This window comes from Gossypium raimondii, chromosome 6 (assembly GCF_025698545.1).
Source record: "Gossypium raimondii isolate GPD5lz chromosome 6, ASM2569854v1, whole genome shotgun sequence".
NCBI classification, from domain to species: Eukaryota; Viridiplantae; Streptophyta; class Magnoliopsida; order Malvales; family Malvaceae; genus Gossypium; species Gossypium raimondii.
In genome coordinates, this window is record NC_068570.1 from 56,388,234 (window position 1) to 56,412,876 (window position 24,643).

General features: G+C 32.8%; 1 protein-coding gene and 1 pseudogene across 1 annotated transcript; both read left to right on the forward strand.

The window, feature by feature from the left end:
- Window positions 1–10,823: 10,823 nt before the first annotated feature.
- Window positions 10,824–12,849, forward strand: LOC105772676 (polyphenol oxidase, chloroplastic). Its single transcript, XM_012594084.2, has one exon. It carries the CDS (start codon window positions 10,864–10,866, stop codon window positions 12,721–12,723), a length of 1,860 nt encoding a protein of 619 aa, XP_012449538.1. The 5' UTR covers window positions 10,824–10,863; the 3' UTR covers window positions 12,724–12,849.
- Window positions 12,850–22,353: 9,504 nt separating this feature from the next.
- On the forward strand, window positions 22,354–24,420 carry LOC105772677 (polyphenol oxidase I, chloroplastic-like; annotated as a pseudogene).
- Window positions 24,421–24,643: the final 223 nt, after the last annotated feature.

The window sequence follows — 24,643 nt, forward strand, 5'->3', positions numbered from 1 at the left end:
AATATTCGTTAAAAATTAAATTATTAGAGTTATTTCCAAAAATTTAAATTAAAAAAATAAACAAAAGAAGAAATAAAATTATATAAATAAAAGGCAAGGATATAATAGGAAAGAAACAGACGTTACTCAAAGGGAAGCTCAGTACGTTTGAAATCAAAGCAAGGGTGATTCCAACAGTGTTATAATCAATACCTCTGACTGGAGGATGGTGCGGAGGTGTCAGGGGTTAGACGAAGGTATTGATTAACTTTGTTGTGGTGCAGATGATGAGCATAAATAGTGAATTAATTGCAATTAATTGTCCCTCCAAAATTAATTGTACGTATACGGAGCTGTTTATAGGTAGGATAGTTGTTGACCCGACGGATTAATTATAATGTATATTAGAAATCTTATTACAAGTATATGTGCGTGAAAATTATAAATTTAGAGTATAAATATACATTTAGAAATTATAATTTATAATAAATAATTAAATGTATTATTTAAAATTAATTAGTAATAACACATTAAATATGTATGTTATTAAAATGAAAAAAAATAGATTAATTTGTTTATCATATTTGTTAGAGTTTGTGTGACCCGAATCTTGTAACTTGTTCGACCTCTTGCCCCCACAGATTCTCATTAAGCATAAAATCGGACTGGGGTTGCTACTAGGAGTTCGTGACTCTCTGCGGTATGACCCATGCCACACAAGTAGAATCTGTCACATCCCAAAAACTGGGTAAGAAGAAATCGAGTTAGTGAAACCAATAGTGGTTACGTCCGGCTTTTGAGTTAAGGTTGTGGAAATTTTGTAAAATGAATTGATTTAGTTCAATGGTTAACAGATTGTGCTTGTGTGAGAGAGGTTCTAGGTTCACATATTTTCCCCTTGTATTTTTCCAATTTTGTCTAAACCTCTAGCTTTGGGTATCTGGCAGCCCGACCTTGGGGGTTGTCTGAAGGTGCGGCCACCTAGGGTCCAAGGCTTAAAGGGGTCCAAAATATTGTTTCTCAATTTTTAAGGGGCCTCAAAAAACTTTTTTTAGCTTTAAAGGGCCCAAAATTTTTTTATCAACTCTTAAGGGACCTAAAATTTTTTTTCTCCAACTTTTAAGGAACCTCAAACGCTATTTTATTGTTTTACCGAGGGCCTCAAAAATGTCAAGAATGGGCCTAGTATCTGGTTTAAGAAATATTTGTGTGTATTTGTTGACAAGAATGAATTTGTTAGTATAATGGTAAGGTGTTAGCTAACCCTTAGGTCTTATGTTTGAACCTTTGTGTGTAAATTCTTGTTTTGAACTTTGGGGAAAATCTAATAAGGATAACTAATCAAATTTAGTGGGCTTATGGGTGGTTTAATTGAATTTTTTTTTAAATTATTCCCCCAAAACTCTCCCACTTCCTTTCCACGTTCTCACATTCTTCCCTCCTCCCTCTTTCTCTATCGTTCCACTTTTATTCTTTTTGTCAATTTCTTTTTTCTTTTTGTTTTCCTCTATTCCTCCCTTTTGTTGCCTTCTGTTCTATTTTGTTTGTTATAATATTGACGCCAATTTTTCTTAAGAATATTATTCCAACAAAACAAAAATAGTTTATCAAAATGATTTTGAATGGGTTTTTTTAAGAATAAGTCTGCTTTAACATTTTAACTGAAATAGTAAAGAGACCAAATTTTATTAAAAAAGTATAAGAATTAAATCTCAAATTTATACATACTAAGGATCAAAAACAAAATATGGTTGAAGGCTCTCTATACTTAAAATAAACTATACCAAATAAAATTATTGGGATTAAATCTTTTAAGCATGTTGCACTTACAAGTAGCGAAAGAGAGGAAAAATAAGCTTTCAACTCAAATGAGAGAATATGATATTTATTGAATTGATGAATAATTTCAAATGGTTCTAGCCTTTCATAGGCTTTATAATAGCTAAAATTAGTAACTCAAAGCTAAAAATAGCAAAGCCGAATGAGCTCAACAATCCCTAATTTCTAGGGATTATTTACGAAAAAAACTCAACAATCCCTCCCTTAAACTGAAAGTACAATGAACTTTCAGTTTAATAAATACTTACTACTCGATGTCAAAGACCAAGTATTTTCCTGAACTTGACAAATGATGCCAACTTGAGAGGCTTAGTAAATACATCAACAACTTAATTTTCACTTCTGTAATACTTTACCTTAATTGCTCTTTCATTGCTGAAATATGACAGAAAGTAATATTTTACATCAATATTCTTGCTTCTTCCATGCAACACAAGATTTTTTGACAACTTGATGGCTGAGTTGTTATCACAAAAAAATATAGCGGCTCTTTTTGGCTTGAATTGTAGTTGTTCAAGGATTCTCCTAAGCCAAATAGCTTGACAAGCACAAGCTGTAGTGTCAAAAAATATGACAATGGATTGTTTTTTAGATGATCACGAAATAGCTCCTGTTCTAAGCATAAAAACATAACTTAAAATGCTTATTCTGTCATCTTGATCTCTTGCATAATCACTACCAGTGAAGCCAATCATGTTTGTCACCCTTTTTGTAGAAAATCCAAAATCTTTGGTTCTTTATAAGTAACGAAGGATTCTCTTAGCAGCTAATAAATGTTTTTCAATCGGGCTCTTCATGTACCTGCTAATAAGACTCATAGAATACTAATAGAGTTAGATACATCAAACTACCTACAATTTTCTTGTAAACTATGCTATCCACATTCTTTAATAAGTTTTAAACCAAACTCAGTTGGAGTGTTGGAAGAGTTACAATTCTTCATCTTGAATTTGTCCAAAATCTCTCTCACATACTTTTTCTCTTCCTTCAAGTATTCATGTAAGAATGTCGACTTGATATCTAACTGGAAGATTGACCAAGAGTTCTGCGCTACTAAAGCAATCACCAATCTGATAGTGTTATGTCTTGCAACTAGGGTAAAAACTTTTGTGTAGTCTACACCATACTCTTGTTTGTACCCCTTAGCCGCTAATTGCGTATTGCACTTCTCAACCTCTTTGTTTTCCTTCAACTTCGTCTTGTAGATCCACTTGACACCAATGGTTTTGTGCCCCTCAAGAAGATCAGTCATCTCCTAAGTATCATTCCTTTTAATGGCTTTGATTTTAGCATCCATTGCCTCTTTCCATTTTGCCTCATTGGCAACATTTTCAAAACTTGTTGGGCCACAATCTGTAAATAATGCAAATTGAGCAATTGCATCATCATTTTCTCTAATTTTGGTTACGTCATAATCTTACATCCATGCTGGCCTTCTTCGAACATGACGAAGTGCTTCAGCTATTGTACTAGTTTCTTCTTTATGTGTAAACAATACTTTAGTGGCTAATAGAGAAGTATTCTTGAGCATTTCTTCAGCTTTATTATCATAAAGAACTGTATAGGTTGTGCTTCATCCCAATCCCAAGTTTTCTCTTCATGAAACATAACTCTCGGCTAATCATGACCTTCTTTCTCACAGGATTAAACAATTTGTATGCCCTCAATTTGATGTTTCACTAATACCAAAAAAGACACATCAACAAGCTTCTTCCATTTCTCCTTTGAGACATGTGCTTAGGTAATGCGCCTAAAAATTCTGAAGTGATCTATCACCGGTCTCCTTCCACTTTAAGCCTTCTCCGGAGTCACATCTTGAAGAGAATTAGTAGGGCTCCTATTCAAGATGTGGATGTTCCAATTTATAGCTTTTGACCAAAACACCTTTGGAATTCTCCCTCTTACTAGTAGGCTTCGAACCATGTTGAGAATGGTTTAATTTTTCCTCTCTGATACATTATATTTTTTTGTTGTGTATAAGCAGTTGTGAGCTCTCTTTGGATGCTGTGAACATCACAAGTCTTCAAACGCCTTAGAGGAATATTCACCACCAGGACTAGTTCGAAGAGGTTGAATGGTTCTTCCTTTCTCATTTCCTACACTAGCTTTAAAGCTTTTAAATTTGATTTTTCTTGTAAAGGTAAACCCATGTCTTACAAGTATAATAATCAATAAAGGTAATAAATTTCCATTATAAATTGGATTTATTGGCCCACAAATGTCTGAATGCACCAACTCCAATACCTCTTTTACTTTCCATAACTTACCTTTAGGAAATTGAGATCGATGTGGTTTGCTAGCAACAAATTCTTCACAAACTAGCAAAGGAAAGATAATTGGAGGAAGACCAGTCACCATATTTTTATTTTTAAGTATCTTCAAACCACCAAAGTTTAAATGACCATAGCAAAAATACCACAACCAAGAAGGATATTTAACTTCTACTATTGTTGACACCATTTTTTTTAGATGAAAACGGGGTCAACTTGGGTTTTGACGAAAACGAAAAAAACGGGAGTCGCCACCAATCCTTTTTGATAAGGTGTGATTGGATCACCTTGAAAAGTGGTTGTTTTTAATAAACGATTTAATTTTATGAAAACAACGAGTTTGGTCTGCAAAATTCAGAAGAAAAAAATTCAGGTTCGGGAGTCGATTACGTACGAGGAAGGATTAGCACCCTCATAACGCCCAAAATTGGTACCTAGTTGATTAGCTAATGTCTTAATGTCGAAAATTGAAAACTTTGAAGAATTTTAAAAATACGATCCTTGTATGTTGAGAATTTTTGGGAAAAAGGGCATATTTCACGTTGATCGAGAAAAAGAATCATATCCAGTGAGTTAGGACACAATGTCTCGAATTCCCGATACGCGAATAAAAATGCTTATTTAAAAGACATTTTAGCTATCTCGAATTTAAAAGGGAGATCACGACCAGTAAGTTAGGACGTGATTTTTAAAACTTGAGTTTGAAAAGATTCATGTAATAAAGTTTAAAAGGATATTCAAACGTTTAAATCAAAAGAAGAAATCACGACCCAATACGTTAGGGCACAATTTCTCAAAATATTAAACATTAAATATTGCGTTTATTGCGAAAAAATCCTCGTCTCGAGAAAATAACGTGTCACGTCCAATGCGTTAAGACACAACGTATTGAATTCTCGATAATGAGCTTTTTAGTTATATTTTTTTTATAAAAAGAGTAATCTCGATTATTTAGATTCAACAAATAAAATCGGAACCCAATACGTTAGGGCTTGATTCTCTCGAAGATTCCAAATACCGAGTGGTACTTATATTTTTAAAATTTTCGCTTTTTACGTATTCGAGTAAAAATTATATATGATAGAATAACTATTATGATATGCAAGTAAAAATAATACGAGCAGTAGCAAATAAAAGATAAATAAAAGACAAACTAATTATACAAGGTAATAAGCAGATAAGCTTTTCAAATAAAATGAGCATAAGATAGAAAGCAAATGTCGCACGAAACAATGAAATTATAGAAGAAATAAAAGGAATGTATATAAAAATGTATATGTATGTATTTGAAATTATACAAAATGTGTAAGTGTATATACATATGTGTATAAAATTACGGAAATATGAAAAGTATATACATGTATACATATTTTAAAATTATTATACATGAAAATATATGTAAGTATGTATTATAATATGTATATATGTAGGTATATAAAAATTATGAAGTATATAAAAGATAAAAGTATGTATATATATACACATTTAAAAAACACTTAAAAATATGTACATGTGTGTATTTTTAAAAAGAGTATTGATGTGTATATATAAAATATATAAAAAAACATTTGTATGAATATATACATAATTGTGAATATAAAAGGGTACACGGTTATATACATATAGATATAGACATGCGTATGGATATTAAAATATATATATGAGTATATGAGTATAGATAGATTATGAAAATCTGCCCATGCAAGTATATATACATATATACATATATATATTATAAGAGCGCATGTATGTATGTATATTTATATATAAAAATGTATGTATAGACAAATTATAAAGTACATAAAAAAGTATATATATATAACAAAATCTAAAAATGGTATAAATGGATAAATAAAATGCACTAATAATAATAATAATAATAAAAATAATAATAATATGATGCAATAATATAACAATGAATAGATAAGTATGTAAATAAAATACAAAAATAACACAAATAGACTAATTAGGAATAAAAATAAAATTAAAGGGTCGAAATTGTAATAAAATAAATACGGAGGGATGAAAATGGAAAATAGCATGAAAGGGCGGGGGGCCAAATGAGTGAATATACCAGACCCTGGACACGTGTCCACTTTTTAGGGCGCTGAGGGGTCAGGGATCCGATTGAAATCCAAACAAAGTTGCAGGGCCGAATTAAAAAGTGAAAATAAACAAAGTTGCAGGGCCAGGATTGCAAATAACCTATTCCATGAAAACGCGCGGGTCATGGGGCTAAACGGCGCCGTTTTGTGCAAGCTATAAAAGCCAAAAATTTGTCAAAACTTCTCATTTTTCCTTTTTTCTCCAAAAAAACAAAAAAAAAGGCTCTCAAACCCCCCATTTTCTGGTCTCGGGTCTGGCCAAGGGCCACCGTATCGGCCGTCGGATCGCCGACGCCGACGACGCCGTACACAGTGGCCGGCGAGTATAGAAAGGCGTGCCCCTATAGATCCCGACCTTCTAAACTCGGATTCGGCCTCAAAATAACCAAAAACGATGGGGAAAAGGTCGTTAGGCTTCCCTACAGTCGGTTTCGTCACCGGAGGAGTCTCCAACGAGGAGGAAACCAGTGACCCGCGGTGAGTTTCTCCTTTTTATTTATTTTTTATTTTCGTTTTTAGAAATCAAAATAGAAAATAAAATAACCAAAAAAAAGATTGTAATCGAAAAAACTAGGAAATCACCTTGAAGCTTGATTTTTTTTATTATTCTGTTGATATTTGCTTTTTTGTTACAAAAATTGGGAAAATAAAAAAGAAAAAGCCCCCTCAAAGTTACATGTTCTTCGGCTTTTAAAGTCAATTTTTGTTACTGTTCCTGTCTTGTTTGTTTCTCTTCTTTACAAGTGACGGTGCAAGTGGCCGACGGTGGCAAGCGGTGGCAGTGTCAAAGGGCAGGTAGCTACGGCGCTAGGGTTTCAGAAAAGCTGAAACCCTAGTTTGACTTTGGGTTTGCTGGGCTAGGACATTGGGCCTGTAATTGGCTGTTGGGGTTTGGGTCATTAGGTCAGTGGGCTGGTGGGCAAAATTGGGCTGGTACAACTATTAAACAAGATTGAACAACCTCAATCTTCAATGGAAACAACCTATTCTGACTTATTTCCATAATAGCAACAACTGTTCTAGATGGATTAGAAATCTCACAAGCACCATTCGTGAAAGTGACAACATACCCTTTTTCCAACAGTGGCATCAAAGCCAAGTTTATTCTTGTTAGCTTAGAAAACCTTTCACCTATGGCCTCGGAAAGTAGTTTTGTTCAAGTAGTTATTCCTTATTTTGATGATCACTATGACCATTGGAGTACGCTAATGGAGAATTTCCTATGGTCAAAAAAGTATTGGCCAATGGTTGAGGCAGGTATCGAAGAGCCTGCAGAAGGAGAAACTTTGACTAATGCCTGGAAAGTAAAGTTCGAAGCGAGAATACTGAAAGATTTGAAGGTGAAAAATCATCTCTTTCAAGCTATTGATTGTCCCATCTTGAAAACTGTTCTTTGCAAAAAAACTTTCAAGGATATATGAGATTCCATGAAGAAAAAGTATCGAGGCACTGCCAGAGTGAAGTAATAACATCTTCAAGCCTTGAGGAGGGACTTCGAGACTCTATAGATAAATGAATGGGAATCTATCACTAGCAATTGTGTTAGAACCATGGAGATTTGTAATAGGATGTAGTTCTATGATGAGAAGATGGAGGGTGCCACCATAGTGGAGAAGATTTTGCACTCCATGATGCTGAAGTTTGACATGTCTTGTCTCTTGATGAGTTGTAAAACTCTTTATTTGTACATGAGCAAAAGATGAATTGTACTTCAGCCTTCAAGGAACAAACTTTGAAGGCTTTTACTTTTTTTTTTCAATTTTAGAGGAATAGGTAAAGGTAGAGGTATATATTGGGAAATGTGCCCATATTTTAGTAAACATGTAACTGCTTTTTATTTATTTAAACAGTGAATTAATAAATAAAATTAATTTCACATTTCGCTATTATGTCTTTTGTATTTTCGGTCTTTTATATTTACAATACATAGCAAAATTGTGACAAGCAAATATTAGCTCATTGATTGTCTAAAGTTCAAACTGAAGATAAGTGACATTGTAAAGAATATTTACATTGTGAGAAAGACGACTTATTTTAGTAGATAATCTAAATTAGTTCGTAATCTCGTAAAAGAATCAAAGTGAGCATTTGATTCACATACTGAGAAGGATTATTATGTCTTCTACAATTCCAATTGGGGAGATTGCTAGTCTTGGCTATTGGAGCAGTTGACTCCATTAGTAGAGAAATAGATGTATTCATTGGTAGAATGATACATTGGACTGGACCCAAAATGAATTAATTTTGAATCTATTTGTGAATTAATTCACTTGTGACGTTCATGGTGTGGTTTACCCAAATCTTAAGTTAGCCACTGACCATGCGTATCGAACCCATGTGCTTTGATACAAGTGGAGGCTTATGCTCTAAGGATGATCGAGCCCACAGTCGGTATGTTGGGTACATAACTTGTGTATGACATGACTTTACTAGCAACAATGTAATTCATAGCTCAATTAAAGAGTTAATGATATCCTCTCATTGGCATTGTATGGATTGATAAATATAAAACGTGGCCACAGGGTGCTTATTCTCGAAAGAGTAATTTATTACAGTCATTTGTTGACAGTGGTCGTATTAATCATTAAGAAGACACAATGGTGATAATGAGATAAAATAAGATTGTATTAAGTGAACGACTTTAACTCAAAGGAATCAATGATATCATATGAGGGTAACACACATCATGAGGTCATTGGACAAAGTAGTTGGATGAATTGCTTTCTTAAAGAGTATACAATAAGGAGTTTTCAATTATGGCACTTCTTATGGACTGACTCTTGATTAAGTAATTGCGAATTATCGTAACGATGCTTTTGGACATAATTACAATCATTAGAGCCTAATTGTATATGTTCAATTGGTCCATCCGTTAGCTCAACAAAAGCTTGATCGTTCTGCATTTGAATCAGAAGAAAATTCTACGACTTTAGAAATGATTTAATTGAGTTAATTTATTCGATATGGAATTAAATTAGGTGGTCGTGAGAATTGTTCAACTAGAGAATTTGATTAAAAATTTTTCTTAAAAAATTAATTTGGAAAATCTAAGTGATTTTTGGGAAAATTAATTTTGATCAAGTAAAATTAAATTAATCAAATCAATTAAAATTAATATGATATTTTTGGAAATTAATTTTCAAGTAAGACAATTGGCCCAATAGGTAATTGAACTTAAAAATTGGACCTGAGATCGTGAGCGTGAGAGCCCAAAACCAAGACCAAGACCATGACCCAAAAACTGGTCGAACTGGGCCCGGTATGTGAAACCGGGCCGACGGTCCAATTGGTGACTAGATTGAATTGGTCGGGTTGACATTGACCCGAACCAAACCAGCTTAGGGTGCCGTAAGGGTGTCGCACCTACGTCACCGGACATGTCGGTGTGGGTGGCTGCAACGGCGGCGTCCTGGTGACTGGCGGCAGTTGGTCATCGATGATTGAGTTGTGGAAGGGTTACTCTCCTATTGGGACTCTACCAGAGAATTTGATTTCAAATTAACTACTTCAAAAATAATATTATTTTAATAGTTTAACATTAAATTTAATTTTATGTTTATCTTGTAGATAAATATTTTATTATTTTAATAAGATTTAATATTAAATTTAATCTAATATTTATCTTGATAAATATTATATTATATTAATTGAATATTAAAGTGATTTAGTTTAATCATAGTTGAACTCTCTAAACTCTCCTTATATAAAGAGAGCATTGAGTCATTATTTACACACACTTGAGTTCAAGAGAAAGTTGTAGAGAGAAAATTTTCTGAAGAGATTATTCTAAAAAATTTCTAGAGATATTTTTTTGATTTATAACTTGACCCAAAAGTTTAGAGAGATTGCAAAATTACCCCACTGGTAATTTTTATGAAAAATTTTCTAATTCGAAGTGAGCTCACATTTGGCAGACATGAGCTTGAGGATTGTGGAGAAGGCTACTCGGTCGAAGCGCTAATCCTAAACGAATCAAAAAGATATAATTTGGATTAAGTGTTTATTATTTTAGATATCACAACCTAAATTTATTTTCCTCTGTATTTTCTAAATTTTTTTTCCAACAATATAGGGAGAAGTTTGAGCTAATAGAAAAAGTGGCAACAGAAATGGTAGCAAGAATTACAAAATCAATGATGACCAAAGTAAGGATAAATGACGAGATTTTGATAAATCTAAAATAAAATGCTTCATAAGGTAAAAATTTGGTCATTGTCATTTTGAATGTTATTCTAGGCTACTAAATGATAAGGATGAACAAGCGACATTCACTGGACCAAGAGCGCCCCCTCTAGTAAAAGCTTCCACTGCCGGTTAACCAATCACATTGAAAAGGAAGCTGAGACAAATGTATAATATGTGGATATAGGTTGTAGTATTTTTTTTCGTATTTAAATGATAATTTTCGTTGTAGAATCACCTCTGGTGATTATTGTACTGTCGATTTCATAATTAAAATTTCACATGAAATTTAACGTTTTCTAAAAACCTTTGTTTTTGAAGACTTTTGTTACTATACCCCGCTCCATATAAGATCCATCACCGTCAAATGACAAAAAGTAATTCAATGCACTTTAATTGTGCCAGCGGCTCCAAGCCCATTGATTTCACTATAAATTCCATGCTTTTAGGTTAACCATCTTCACACAATCAAATCAAGCTAGTTCGCAATGGCTTCCACTACCAATTCCCCATCAACCCTCCTCACCCTTCCTAATTTCTCCATTCAAACTTCAACATTCCTTCCCAAAACATCTCAAGGTTCCATATTTAAGAAGAAAAAGCCTTTCAACTTTAACTCCAAAAGAGTAGTGTCATGCAAAGCCAGCAATGGGAAACAAAACGATGCAGATCACACTTCTTTTCTCAATAGGTTCGATAGAAGGGACATCCTCCTTGGCCTTGGAGGAAGTCTCTACGGTGCAACCAGCCTTGTTAGAGACCCATTTGCATTGGCAGTCGTCCCAATTGAGCCTGACCTGTCCAGCTGTGGGGAATCAACCGTAGATGCCGGTACAACCTGCATGAATGTCCCTTGCTGCCCACCAAAGTTAAAAGATTCAAAGATCATAGACTTCGAACCACCTTTAGGTTGCAAGATCCGTTATCGGCCGGCAGCACATTTAGTTGATCGTGATTACCTGTATAAATTTGAATCGGCAATGGAGAGAATGAAAGCTCTCCCTGTGGATGATCCACGTAATTTCATGCAACAAGCCAATATTCATTGTGCCTATTGCAATGGGGCTTATAGTCAAGTGGGGTTCCCCGATCAAAAACTTGAAGTTCACTACTCGTGGCTTTTTTTCCCATTCCATAGGATGTATCTGTATTTCTTTGAGAGGATATTGGGCAAGTTGATTGGTGATCCAGATTTCGCAATGCCATTTTGGAACTGGGATTCTCCCTGTGGGATGACTATGCCTCAGATATATTTAGACCCTTACTCTCCATTGTACGATGAAAACCGCAATTTGGAGCATCAGCCGGACGTTTTGGTTAATCTTAATGACGGTAAATCTTTTGTAAAACCAAAAAAAAAGGATGATTTTTATGAATTAGCAAAGAGGGAACAAATAAATAGTAATCTCTATGTGATGTATCAGCAAATGGTACGGTCCGCCAAGACCGCTTCTTGTTTCCATGGAGCGGCGTACCTTGGCGGTTGTGTATCCGAAACCGATATCGGTTGTACTCCCGAACCGAGAGGTGGTACCATTGAGAACGGTGCTCATATCGCCGTTCACAAGTTCGTTGGTGCCAAGAATCCACCTTATAACGAAGACATGGGGAATTTCTATTCTGCTGGTAGAGACCCTTTGTTCTACGCTCATCATGGCAATGTTGATCGAATGTGGAACATTTGGAAGACATTGCCAGGGAAGAAGCGACATGATTTCAACGAAAATGTTTGGCTTAATTCTTCGTTTCTTTTCTACGATGAGAATGCAAATATGGTTCGTGTTAAAGTTCGCGATTGCCTTGACTCTAAAACTTTGGGGTACGATTACCAAAGTGTTGATATTCCATGGCTTAGAAGCAAGCCAACACCTCGAAGGAGTCGTCCTGGTGTGGGGCGGGGTCAGGATCGGGGTCAGGATGTAGCAGCCAGACGAAAGAGTAAAAACCGCAGGGGTTTTCCTATAGTTTTAGACAAGGTGGCCGTGCGCATTGAGATTCCAAGGCCAAAGAAATCAAAGAAAAAAGATGATGAAGAAGTATTGGTTCTTCAAAACATACAGCTAGACAGAAATGACTCAGTGCAATTCGATGTCTCCATTAATGACGACGAAGACGACGACAACCCTTGCAAACCGGAAGATGCGGAGTTCGTGGGGAGCTTTTCGAATTTACCGCACGGAGATAATTGCCACTCCGAGACGATGCTTAGTACAAATCTGTATTTGCCATTATCAGAAGCGCTGGAGGATTTGAAGATTAATCCATTTGAAGATAGCATTGTGGTGACTTTGGTGCCTAAAGAAGGGGAAGTTTCGATTGGTAACATTAAGATCGACTACGTTTGTTGATTTGGGGGTGAATATTTTGCTTCATCCTTTGTGTTCTCGCTAGATCGGATTGATGGGGTTCATTAATTTGTTTCTTGCATGTGTCTCTTTTTTTTTTAATAAAAATATCAAGCTAAATGAACAAAAGCAGCGGCAGCTTTATCTTGCTCAAGAAGATAATCAACTCCTAAACGCGCCTGATATTTTCTGCCTATCATCAATTCAATCACGAGATATTTTAGTTAACAGAGTAACAACTTGATTTCTTTAACTATCCAATACTTCTTGCACTGTAACATCTATTTAATTCGTCCAACCAAAACTAAATTTGATACCTCCAAATAGCCATCTTGAATAGCATTGAATGCTTCCAAGTAATCTGTTTAAATTAAGGCTTTGACATATCTTACAAGACTAACTCGTCCGAGGTACTCTAGAATTCAATATTAAAGATTGAACAAACATCTAAATTATGATTGAACCCGACAATCCAATCTTGCCAAATTTTATTATTAAATTTTACCATTTACTTTTTGTATTATTTATAAATTTTAAGTATAATGGTTTATTTGATCTTTCAGCTTTATAAAAAATATCATTTTAGTTCTTCATTTAATTTTGTCTCTTTTAACCCTTAAATTTATGTTGTTTATCAAATTGTCCCAAAATAAATGAAAAAATTAATATCTATTAACTTTGTTGACACATCCACGTGTATGCCACATCAACATTTACTTAATTCTTTTTACAAAATTAAAAAGCATTAAAATTATAAAAATATTATAAAATTATAAGTTTTATTTAATAATAAAATTATAATAAAATTCTATAAATTTTATAATTTTTAAAATTTTAATCAATTATTGATGTGACATACATGTGGAATGTCACATAAACAAAATTATTAAGCGTTAATTTTTCTATTCATTATAAAGTGTTTTGACAAAAAAACTAGTTTAATAGTTAAAAGTGGCGAAGATTATATGAAGGGTTAAAATGACTTTTTGTTTTCTAAAGTTGGAGGACTAAATAAGTCATTATGCTTAAATTTTATCATATTTATAAATAAAAATTTTAATTTTACTAAAATATTTTATTAAATATATTTACTTTATAAAAAATTGTCATACATTTATAAGAATTTCGAGTCAATTAAAATACTTTAATTAAATGAGTTTATAAAATAATAAATAAATTTAAAATTTATATTAAATTATTATGTTTTCATTAACCCAAAAAGTTATATTACTTATTTTTAAATGAATTTTTTAATTATTTATATGATAGGTAGCTTTATATTTTACATGCAATATTTTATAAAGAATACATTTATATAATCTAATCTAATATATATTATAATTATATGAAGGCTTGATTCGCAAATTGGTGCCTAAGTTATGTTATTTTTTCATTTTGGTATCTAAACTCTTTTTTTTTTGTTATCAGTTATCCTTAAGCTATTTTTTTCCCCAAATTGGTATATCTGCTAGTTAACCCATTAAGTCTATTTAAAAAAGTTCAACCCACAAATTAGTATATTCTTTTTCCCAAATTGGTACTTAAATTTTTTTATCATAAGTGATACCTAAACTATTCTTCCATCACCATTTTACACCAAAATGTTATATTAGTTAAAAAATTACAACCAATTATAGATTGTCACTTCATATAAACTTTTAATTGTTTTAACTTTTTCTATTTATTTTACATTATTTCTCTCTTTATATATTTTATTTATTTATTTTTCTTCCTTTATAATGCCTACTAATACCAACAATACTTAAAATTGATTCGCTCAAGGTTGAGATGTCGGTGATTAATTCTGTTTTGAAATTTCACCATGTTGATTAAACCTTTATATGAATTATATTTAATTTGAGTTGGAATCACAATAAATAATTACATATATTTATGCAAGAAATTAAGAATTTTATATAGTTCATGAATAATATATAATTTTCTTAATCCAACATTCACCCTTGGGCATTTCCAGCATACTTCAACATCTACACCATATCATCAGTAGGCAGCCCAATCACTAACTTCTGTCGACGAACAGCCTTACACTCCGTTGCAAACAATCCCATCCACTCCAAGGGGCCATAAATCAACCCCAACAATCGCCCCACACCATCCCCCAAGCCTTTCTTCACTCTGAATACAAGACATAAAATAAAAATGAAGAGACGACTCCTCCATCTGCAAGGAAAGGATGTTGCCCCCTTTCAACCGACCATTCTCAAACCATGGTTCATGCCACCAACCAAGCTCACTTACCACCAATAATGGTTCTAATCCAACAAATAGATCGCATTTTGCAAAGGAAAATGATCTCTTCAGCAATCCACTCTTTTCCATTAAGTATTAATTCATTCCTAGCTAGCCACAATGACCATAACATAGCGCCACAAGCAAGAAGCCACTTCCTCTTAACATTCGATCTTCCAAACATGCAGCAACGTACACAAAATCACTGACATTCCAAGGAATCACCCACATAACACCCCACCATTGAAAAACAGTCCTAAGCTTTCCAAGAGGAAGAACGAAAGAAAAATTTATCACAATTCTCTTCAGCTTCATTGCACCAAGAACAATTAACACGACCATTAACTGTTGGAATACCTCGATCCCTTAAAAATGCATTTTGAAGGTATGCCATTTTGGAATAACAGCCATAGGAAGCGTTGCACCTTTGTTGGAACGCATAGCTTCCAAATGAAAGAAAACCACACCTTTTGATGCGCCAAAGAACCTCACAATCAAGAGAAAACACAACTTTCTTCACAGTACATTTCCCTTTGCTGTCCACCTCCCACATTAACTGATCTGCCTTGTTCTCATTTAAAGAGACCCCTTTGAAAATCTGCCACAACTCCATTGCAGACACCCTCTCCTGTTCAAACAAATCTCTTTTGAAAAATCTTTCACCCTTGTGAAGATCATCCCAAGCCTCGTCCACCGTGATATTTTTCTTCAAAGCCAAGAAGAAAGTCTGGGGAATCTGTCTTTCAAAGCACACAGTCCAATCCAATGATCCATCCAAAATGAAACTGATCTCCCACTGCCGACGCACCATATAAAGCTTCCTTCACCTAACATTTTGTCCATCCCTTCGTGTCTTCTAACTTCCACAACTCCTTTCCAAACCTTCGACATTGTTGAGAATTCACCACATTGGGCCTCCAACGATACTTGCCAATACCATATTTTTCGTCCCTATTATTGATGTGGTGATTGTCAATTTAATTCTTACACATTAAAAGTACATAAAAATATTTTTTAAAAATTAAAAATTAAAAATTTTTCTTATTTTCAATAAAAAATCGTAAAAGGTTTACTAAAAATTATGAAATGCATTATTTAAAATTCAAAATTAAATTAAAAATTCAAAAAATATAAATTATTTCAAAAATTCAAAAAAAAAAAAAGTAATAAGAACTAGACTTATCCATAAATTGGTTTCGGCAAAGGTTTTATGTCTCGAGCCGAGACCAAACCAAAATAGAATTTAAGTAATCAAAATATTTTTAAATTTGAATTTGATTATAAAAATTAATATAAAATATATGTTTAATATTTTATTATTTTAAACAATAAAACAAGTTTTTTAGACGAGCTAAACCAGAAAAAAAGCTTAACTGCAACTTGACCTGACCAGGCCTAATAAGAAGCTTCAATCTTCTATGGATGACGACTCAACGGTTAGTATTATTGTGAAGGATATTAAGGCAAAAAGCAATAGGTCCGAGAACTAACTTTTCGATTTGTACCGTGTCGATTTAACAACTCCGCACATGTACGCTCGTCAGTATAGGGTAGTCATATTCTTGTTCCATGCACTAGATGGAGGAAACCTCGGTGGGTGTCGAAAACGCTGCAGTAATGGATCGACGATGGGTGGATCCGCTCAATTAGTGATACTTGGTCTTGGTAGCGGAGATACTATCGACTCTTGAACTCCGATTCTCTCTTTCTTGATCGATTAAAGTGATTATTTTCTGAAGAATTGAATAGAGACGTTTTCAGTTTGCTTGCTGGCAATGGAATTTAGTTGTGGATTCATCTGGCTTTAATTTTGTTTCAATCTTAATAAATACTTTTAATTTTTTGTTTTGTTTTAATGAATTCTATCAGGTTATATTACTATTTTCAGTGGACGTATCAATAGTTGTATATTTATTTAATTTATTTTTACTAGAAATAAAATTTCCAGCTTACTTTAAAAAAAAAAAAAAAAACCTTCAAACGTAGTGAGTTGGGTCCTGTTTAATCTATCTCCTAAAAATAAAAATAAAAAATTGCTCAAACTTGAGCCTGAATGAGTGCTCATCTCCAAGCGCCTCTTGTACGCTTCTTTGCTCTCTCCTTTGGAGAGTTTTTTCATTAGGGCATAGCCGTGCGCCTCTCGGCCCTATTCTCGTGCTCTGCAATATCCTGCACAATGGTCTTCACCACCTTGATGTAATATGGTCTTTGACCTATTTCTCTAATTATATGGTTGATGATTTCCTGGATTAAAATAAAAAAGCCGAAAAAGTTCTAACATATTTAAGGCATGGAAAAGGTAAGAATTAAGGGCGTTGATAGGAGACAAGAAGCAAGACAAAGGGGAAGGAGACGGAAACAGATAAATCAAGGTGGACTGAAAGTGGCAGGTAGCGAGCAGGTGGTACAATATGTTGAAAGTGTCGGTAGGCAGTATACATGTGGTAGTGGGGAAGCTAATATTGGTAAGGTGGTATAAGGGATTGGATATTTATAATATCAATTTATATTTTATTATTTAGGGTAAACTACACCAAAGATCATTAAATTATTAATATGTTTACATTTTGGTCATTTAACTTCAAAAAGTTACAAAATAAATCATTAAATCTTGATTGATCCTCCATATTCCAAGGGTTTATTTGATTCACTCCAATCCAATCTAATTTTCAAAAGCTAAGATTTAGTTTCCATAAATGGACCAAAAAAATCTTCAATTAAATAGCACATAACCAGGTCCAACTATTTTCTTCGTTAAATTACCAAAGCAAATAAGGTAATTAAGTATTTAACCACTTCAATGGCAATCTGTAGTTGGCACTATCGAGTGCCACTCAGCAATTCTCAACACATTTTGCCTCAACAAACATAATCAAATATAATTTAGTAATTATTATAAATAACTACTAATAACTCTTGGGTCTAGGTTTTAGGATTTAGGGTCTTTTAAGTTTAGAGTTTAGGTTATTAGTATTTATTTATAATTAATTATTATTTAATTATGGTTTAAACAAAGCTACTCGGATTTATTTATATGTTTGTCACTATTTTTTTAGGCATAATGATTTTTTTGACCCTCCAACTTTATAAAAAAATTATTTTAACCCTTCATTTAATTTTCTACCTCTTTTAGCCCTTAAACTTGCATTGTTTGTCAAACCACCCTAAATTGGATGAAAAAGTTAACATCTGTCAATCCACATAAATGTCACGTTAGAAATTAATTAATTTTTTAAATATAAAAAAATTTAAAAAAGTAAAAAAATTATTAAAAATACAAGAAATATTTTTTTAATATTTTAATTTTTTAAAAATCAATTAATTGCTGATGTGAGATACACGTGAACTTTCACATGGATGCCATGTTAGCAAAGTTAACCGACATTACTTTTTCCATCTATTTTGAGGTAATTTGACAAATAATGCAAGTTCAATAGCTAAAAGAGATGAAAAATTAAATTGAGGAATAAAATGACTTTTTTTTATAAAGTTGAGGCCAAATAAATCATTATGCCTTTGTTTCATTCAATAACGAGGTTTGATGTTGTATTATTATTCACTCAATATTCTTGATGATCAGTCATATTTAATTATAAGAAACACTTAATATTAATTATATGAAAATGTATATTATTTTTAAATTAAAAATAAACACACGTGTAAAATATGTAATTAGTAAAACATGAAGTCAATTTGCATGTACATCAAACTATGCATCAATTCTCAAGTTCAGGTACAATTTCTCCTTTGGTAGAGTCAATAATATCCTTTCACACTATCTTATTTTGATGCCACTAAACTTAAATCTAACTTAAAATAATGTTAAAAATTTCATTTATAGAAAACCAACATAAGTGAGAATTGATTGATTTGATAAAAATAAATATAATATTAAATTTAAATAAATATTAAAATAATTAAAAAATAATAAAATTATTCATTTAATTCGATTGTGTAATCTTTAACTTGTAACACATACAAATGTGCATGATAAAGTATATAGGGATGGTAATTAAGTTAGGCGGGGTGGATATTGTCAATTCCATCACCGCTCCACAGTTGGTATGCTTGGTCCTAATATCTGCCATGCTCCATCATGGGTGTATGATCTTGAACACTACCATTACTAGCTCCATAGATATTGGATATATCTATCTTCTCCCCGCTTCACTTAATTTAATTTTTTTATTTAAATAATTTTAATCTTTTAAATATAATTTTTTGAAAAAATATAATATTTTATTTGGTAATATTTTAATTATTGAAATAATTAATATTTTTAATTATATTAAATGACTTGGATGATATTATTTTACATCAATTATATCAAATAAAAATATATTTTAATAAATAAAAGAAACACAAAAAATCTTTTGGGGCTAAAGTATAATTTTATCTTTGTATATGCCTGTTAATTTAGAATTTTGAAGGGATTAAATTGGAAAAATTTCATCTTAGAGTGCCAAAGTGTATTTTTACAATTAAACTAACTTATGATTTTAAAAACTTCAAGGGACTAAAATAATAATTAGCTTAGGGGTGAAGCCAGGAAATTTCATTTTTTGGGGAGGGGGTGGAATTAAATTGTTTATTTTAACGATAGTGAAAATACAATTTCACCAATTTAATAGCATATATGTTTATTGTAATACCCAATTTTAGCTCGGGCTCACAAAAAAATAATAAACCCAAAATAATAAAACAAAGTCTAAGTCCAGTACAAAATTATATCATTTGGCCCGATCGGAATGACCCATTACTTGAAAAGGTTAAAGGTCCATCTACAAGCTTATGGAAACATAATCTTTAAGGATATGCAATCTTAGATATGATATATGCAATCTTAGATATGATATGCAATCTTAGAAGATATGATTTTGTAATCTTAGAGATTTAATTTGTAGATACCATTTAATCTTAGCCGTTGATGTAATTGATCTGTACCGTTGGATTTGGGGAGGCTCAACTATAAATAGAGGCCTCTCCCTTCATTGTAAAAGGGGGGAGTGGGGAGTAATAATAATTCTTAAAAGTATTCACTTAAATTTCTCTCTCTCTTGCGTTCTTATTTTCTGTGGCTTGTTCTTATTTTGTTGATTTGTGTATAATTTATCTATTGATTTGTATATTGTTCATTTCAAATCTTTTTTTCCCTTTTTATTCATTTTCAAATTCATTATTTTCAAATTTGTTTACATTTTATTTTGCCTTATATTTTTATTTTATACTCTTTGTTTTAAATTCATTGGTCTTTTATTATTGATGCTATTTAATCCTCTATTTATTATTATTTTATTAAATTAATTATTTTAATATTATTAATACTATTATGTGGCATCATTAATCTTGTATCATTATTATTTAATTTTTATGCCTTTAAATTTCAAATTTTGTTATATATACGCATGTATACATACATACGTTTTATAATATATACATATACGTACACATTTTTAATTTTTTATAAATATATATACACATACTTTTATATATTTTCTATGTTTCATAATTTTATATACATACTTATATTTTTTTACATATTAAAATATGTATATTTATATTTATTTATTTATTTATTTATTTTTATAATTCACATACATAAATATTTTTCTTAAATGTACATATATATATTTTTATATTTTATAATTTTTATCTATTTTCTTTATTATTATTATTGCTTTACTTGATGTTTATTTATTTCTTTATTCACATGACCATTATTATATTCTTTAAATGTTTCGGTTTTATTTGTTTATTTACTTGATATTGTGTATACATGATTGATTTGTTTTTTATTTATCTTTTCATTATTATTATTATTATTATTATTATTATTATTATTATTATTGTTCTTGATCATGCTATTTATATTTATATTATTACAATTGTTAGTACTCCATTATATAATTGTTACCCAAATTTGTATAAAGAGAAAATTTTGAAAAATAAAGGCAATACTCGATATTTGGAATCTTCGAGAAGATTGAGCCCTAACGTATTGGGTTCCAAATCTTTCGTTGAATCTGAATAATCGAGAATGCTCTTTAATCAAAACATAAATAAAAAGCTCATTATCGAGAATTCAATACGTTGTGCCCTAGCGCATTGGATATGACATGTTGTTTTCTCGAGATGAGGATTTTTTTTTCTAAAAATAATAAAGGTAATATTCAATGTTTAGAATTTTGAGAAATTGTGCCCTAACGTATTGGGCTGCGATTTCTTCATCTGACTTAAACAATTGAATATCCTTTTAAATTTTATTGCACGAGTTTTTTTTGGACAAGCTTGTTTTTGAGGAAGTGAAATATCATGCCCTAACTCATTGGGTGTGACATTTTCTCTTTTCGAAATGAGAGGGTTTTATCGAGTAACTTGTTTTATATAAGTTAAAAAAAACAAAAGATCGTATTTTAAATCTCTTCAAAGTTTTCAATTTTCGACATTAAGACATTAATTAATTAACTAGGTACCAATTTTTGAGCATTACGAGGGTGCTAATCATTCCTCGTACGTAACCGACTCCCGAACCCGTTTTTTGGAATTTCGTGGACCAAAATCGTTGTTTTAATAAAGTCGAATTGCTTATTAAAAATAACCACTTTTTGAGGTGACCCGATCATACCTAAATAAAAAGGATCGGTGGCGACTCCCATTTTCTTTTTTTTTTTTTCAAAATCCAAGCCAACCCCATTTTTCAAAATAAAAAATGGTTTCGACATTTATAATTTTTAAAGGATTAAATCAAAATTTTATCATTTTTGGTTGACCAAAGTACAATTTTACCATTAGTAATTTAAAAATTTATAAATTGTAAAGAGCTTAAATAGAAAATTATCCACTTTGGGGGGCTATTGGGGGTGTCATCCCTAAATAAACATAGGGATGAAGTCAGAAGTTTATTTTTGGGTCAAAATTCAATTATAAAATTTTAAAAGGATGAAAGTATAATTTTATTTTGTATATACTTATTAATTTAGAATTTCAAAAGACTAAGGTGGGAAATTTTTATCTCTAGAGGGTCAAAATGTATTTTATCATTAACTTATAATTTTAAAAGAGCTTCAAGAAAATCTAAAATAATAATAATTTTCCGTGCGGCCCGTCCCTGTATAGACAGGGTGTATATATATACCGACGATTTCAAATGTTTTTCACGTTTTGTCACCTTTCCAAGAATGACCCAAGTGAAAATTTGTTGCATGAAATCATGTGAATCCGTCTGCAACCATAAAATTTTACGATTATTTGCACTAAAAAAACCAAATAAAAATTGTGGATAAAACACCACGTTATCCAGAATACTGATTTGTTCAACGTTTTCTTTTTCCTTCCTTTTGCACATGAATAATGACAAAGGATCCAACCCCATCGATTTTCGCTATAAATTCCATGCTTTCTTAGTTTAATCATCATCACACAATCAAGTCAAGCTATTTAGCTATGGCTTCCACTGCCAATTTCCCATCAACTTTCATCACTCTTCCCAATTTCTCCAAAACATGTCGAGGTTCCATATTTAGGAAGAAAAAGCTTTTCAACTTTGTTTCCAAGAAAGTAGTGTCGTGCAAAACCAAAAATGCAGACTCTTCTCTCAATAGGTTCGATAGGAGGGATATCCTTCTAGGCCTTGGAGGAAGTTTTTATGGTGCAACCAACCTTCTTGGTGGTGACCCATTTGCATTGGCAGCCCCAATAGCCGCCCCTGACCTGTCTCAATGTGCGGAAGCAACGGTTCAAAAGACGGGTCTTCCCACCATGGGTGTCGCCTGCTGCCCACCAGTATCAACAACTATCATAGATTTCAAACCACCTTCCGTTCGTAAAATACGGTATAGGCCGGCAGCACATTTAGTTGATTCTCGGTACTTGAAAAAATTTGAAGAAGCATTGAGGCTCATGAGAGAACTTGATAAGGATGATCCTCGTAGTTTCATGCAAAAAGCTAATGTTCATTGTCCCTATTGCAATGATGCTTGTCCTCAAACGTTGTTCCCCAGTCAACCAATTCAAGTTCACGGTTCATGGCTATTTTTCCCATTCCATAGGTTTTATCTGTAATTCTTCGAGAGGATATTGGGGAAATTAATTAACGATCCAGATTTCGCGATTCCATATTGGAACTGGGATTCTCCCAGTGGCATATCTATGCCTGAAATCTATGTAGGCTCTAATTCACCACTCTACGATAGCAAGCGCGATTTGAGTCACCTACCGCCCAGTTTGGTTAATCTAAACGGTGGCAGAGACAATGATTTATCAAGGGAACGTCAAATAAAATGTAATCTCAATTTGATGTATAGGGAAATGGTACGCACCAAGATCCCTTCTCTTTTCTTTGGAAAGGTGTAACCGCGCTGGTTCTACTCGCGATCTAGGAGCGGGTTCCGTTGAGGACGGCTCTCACATTGCCGTTCACATTTGGGTTGGTGACAAGGAAGAACCCTATAATGAAGACATGGGGAGTTTCTATCCTGCCGGTAGAGACCCAATTTTCTACGCTCATCACGCCAATGTTGACCGAATATGGAACATTTGGAAGACATTACCGGGGAAGAAGCGACGTGATATCGACGACAGGGATTGGCTCGATTCTGCATTTCTTTTCTACGATGAGAATAAAAATCCGGTTCGTGTTAAGGTTCGCGATTGCCTTGACTCCAGAGCTTTGGGGTACGATTACCAAAGTGTTGATATTCCATGGCTTGGAAGCAAGGCAACTCCTCGAAGTCGTGGTCGGGCTCCCCGTCGCCGTCCCCCATCTGGTCGTGCTCCTGGTCGAGCAATGGCAGCCGAAATAAACAATACCATTGCTTTCCCTATAGTTTTAGACAAGATAGTTCGCTTTGAGGTTCCAAGGCCAAAGAAATCAAGGACTAAGATTGGAAAAAAAGATGAAGAAGAAGAAGAAGAAGAAGAAGAAGAAGAAGAAGAAGTGTTGGTTATTGAAAACATCCAGTTAGACAAAGATGCTCCAGTGAAATTCGATGTGTGCATTAACGACGACGATGATGAAGATGATGGGAAACCAGTGGGACCAGAAGACTCAGAATTCGTCGGGAGCTTTACGAATTTACCACATGGACATGGCCAGACTGGGGCAAAGCTTACCACAACCTTGACTTTTTCAATATCGGATTTGTTGGAGGAGTTGGGTATTGAAGGTGAAGACAACATTGTGGTGACATTGGTGCCTCAAGAAGGGGAGGGTCTTGTTTCGATTGGTAACGTTAAGATCGACTACATTCGAGACTAATCGATTAATTTGCTGAATAAGGCCATCATGTTTATGCCCATTGAATCCTTTGTTATGTTCTCAGATAGGGGGACTTGTTTGGATTTTATGTTTGGGATACCGGATGGTGATGGTAACTCATTGTGTTTAATTATGAACAACAAACAGGGAGATATTAAATCAAAATAAGTTGAATAATCAACAACATTCCATTTTTTTTTTTGTTCTTTTAGATCAAAACAAAATTGAATAATCTTTACATTCAGATTTATCTTTTAAAAAAAAATTTGAAAGTAAGATATTAGAGTTAGCAAGATTAATCAATTTGTGTATTAAGTATTTGTTTTCTTTATTGAAAAACTGTTCGATCATTTCATTCTAAAAAATTGGAATGTTTTCATTGGCGGAGTAAAAGCGAGGGTTGAAATCAACTAAGAA

What these genes read in the sequence shown, in the direction of transcription:
- LOC105772676 (XM_012594084.2), top strand. Translation starts at nt 10,864, where the DNA reads ATGGCTTCCACTACCAATTCCCCATCAACCCTCCTCACCCTTCCTAAT.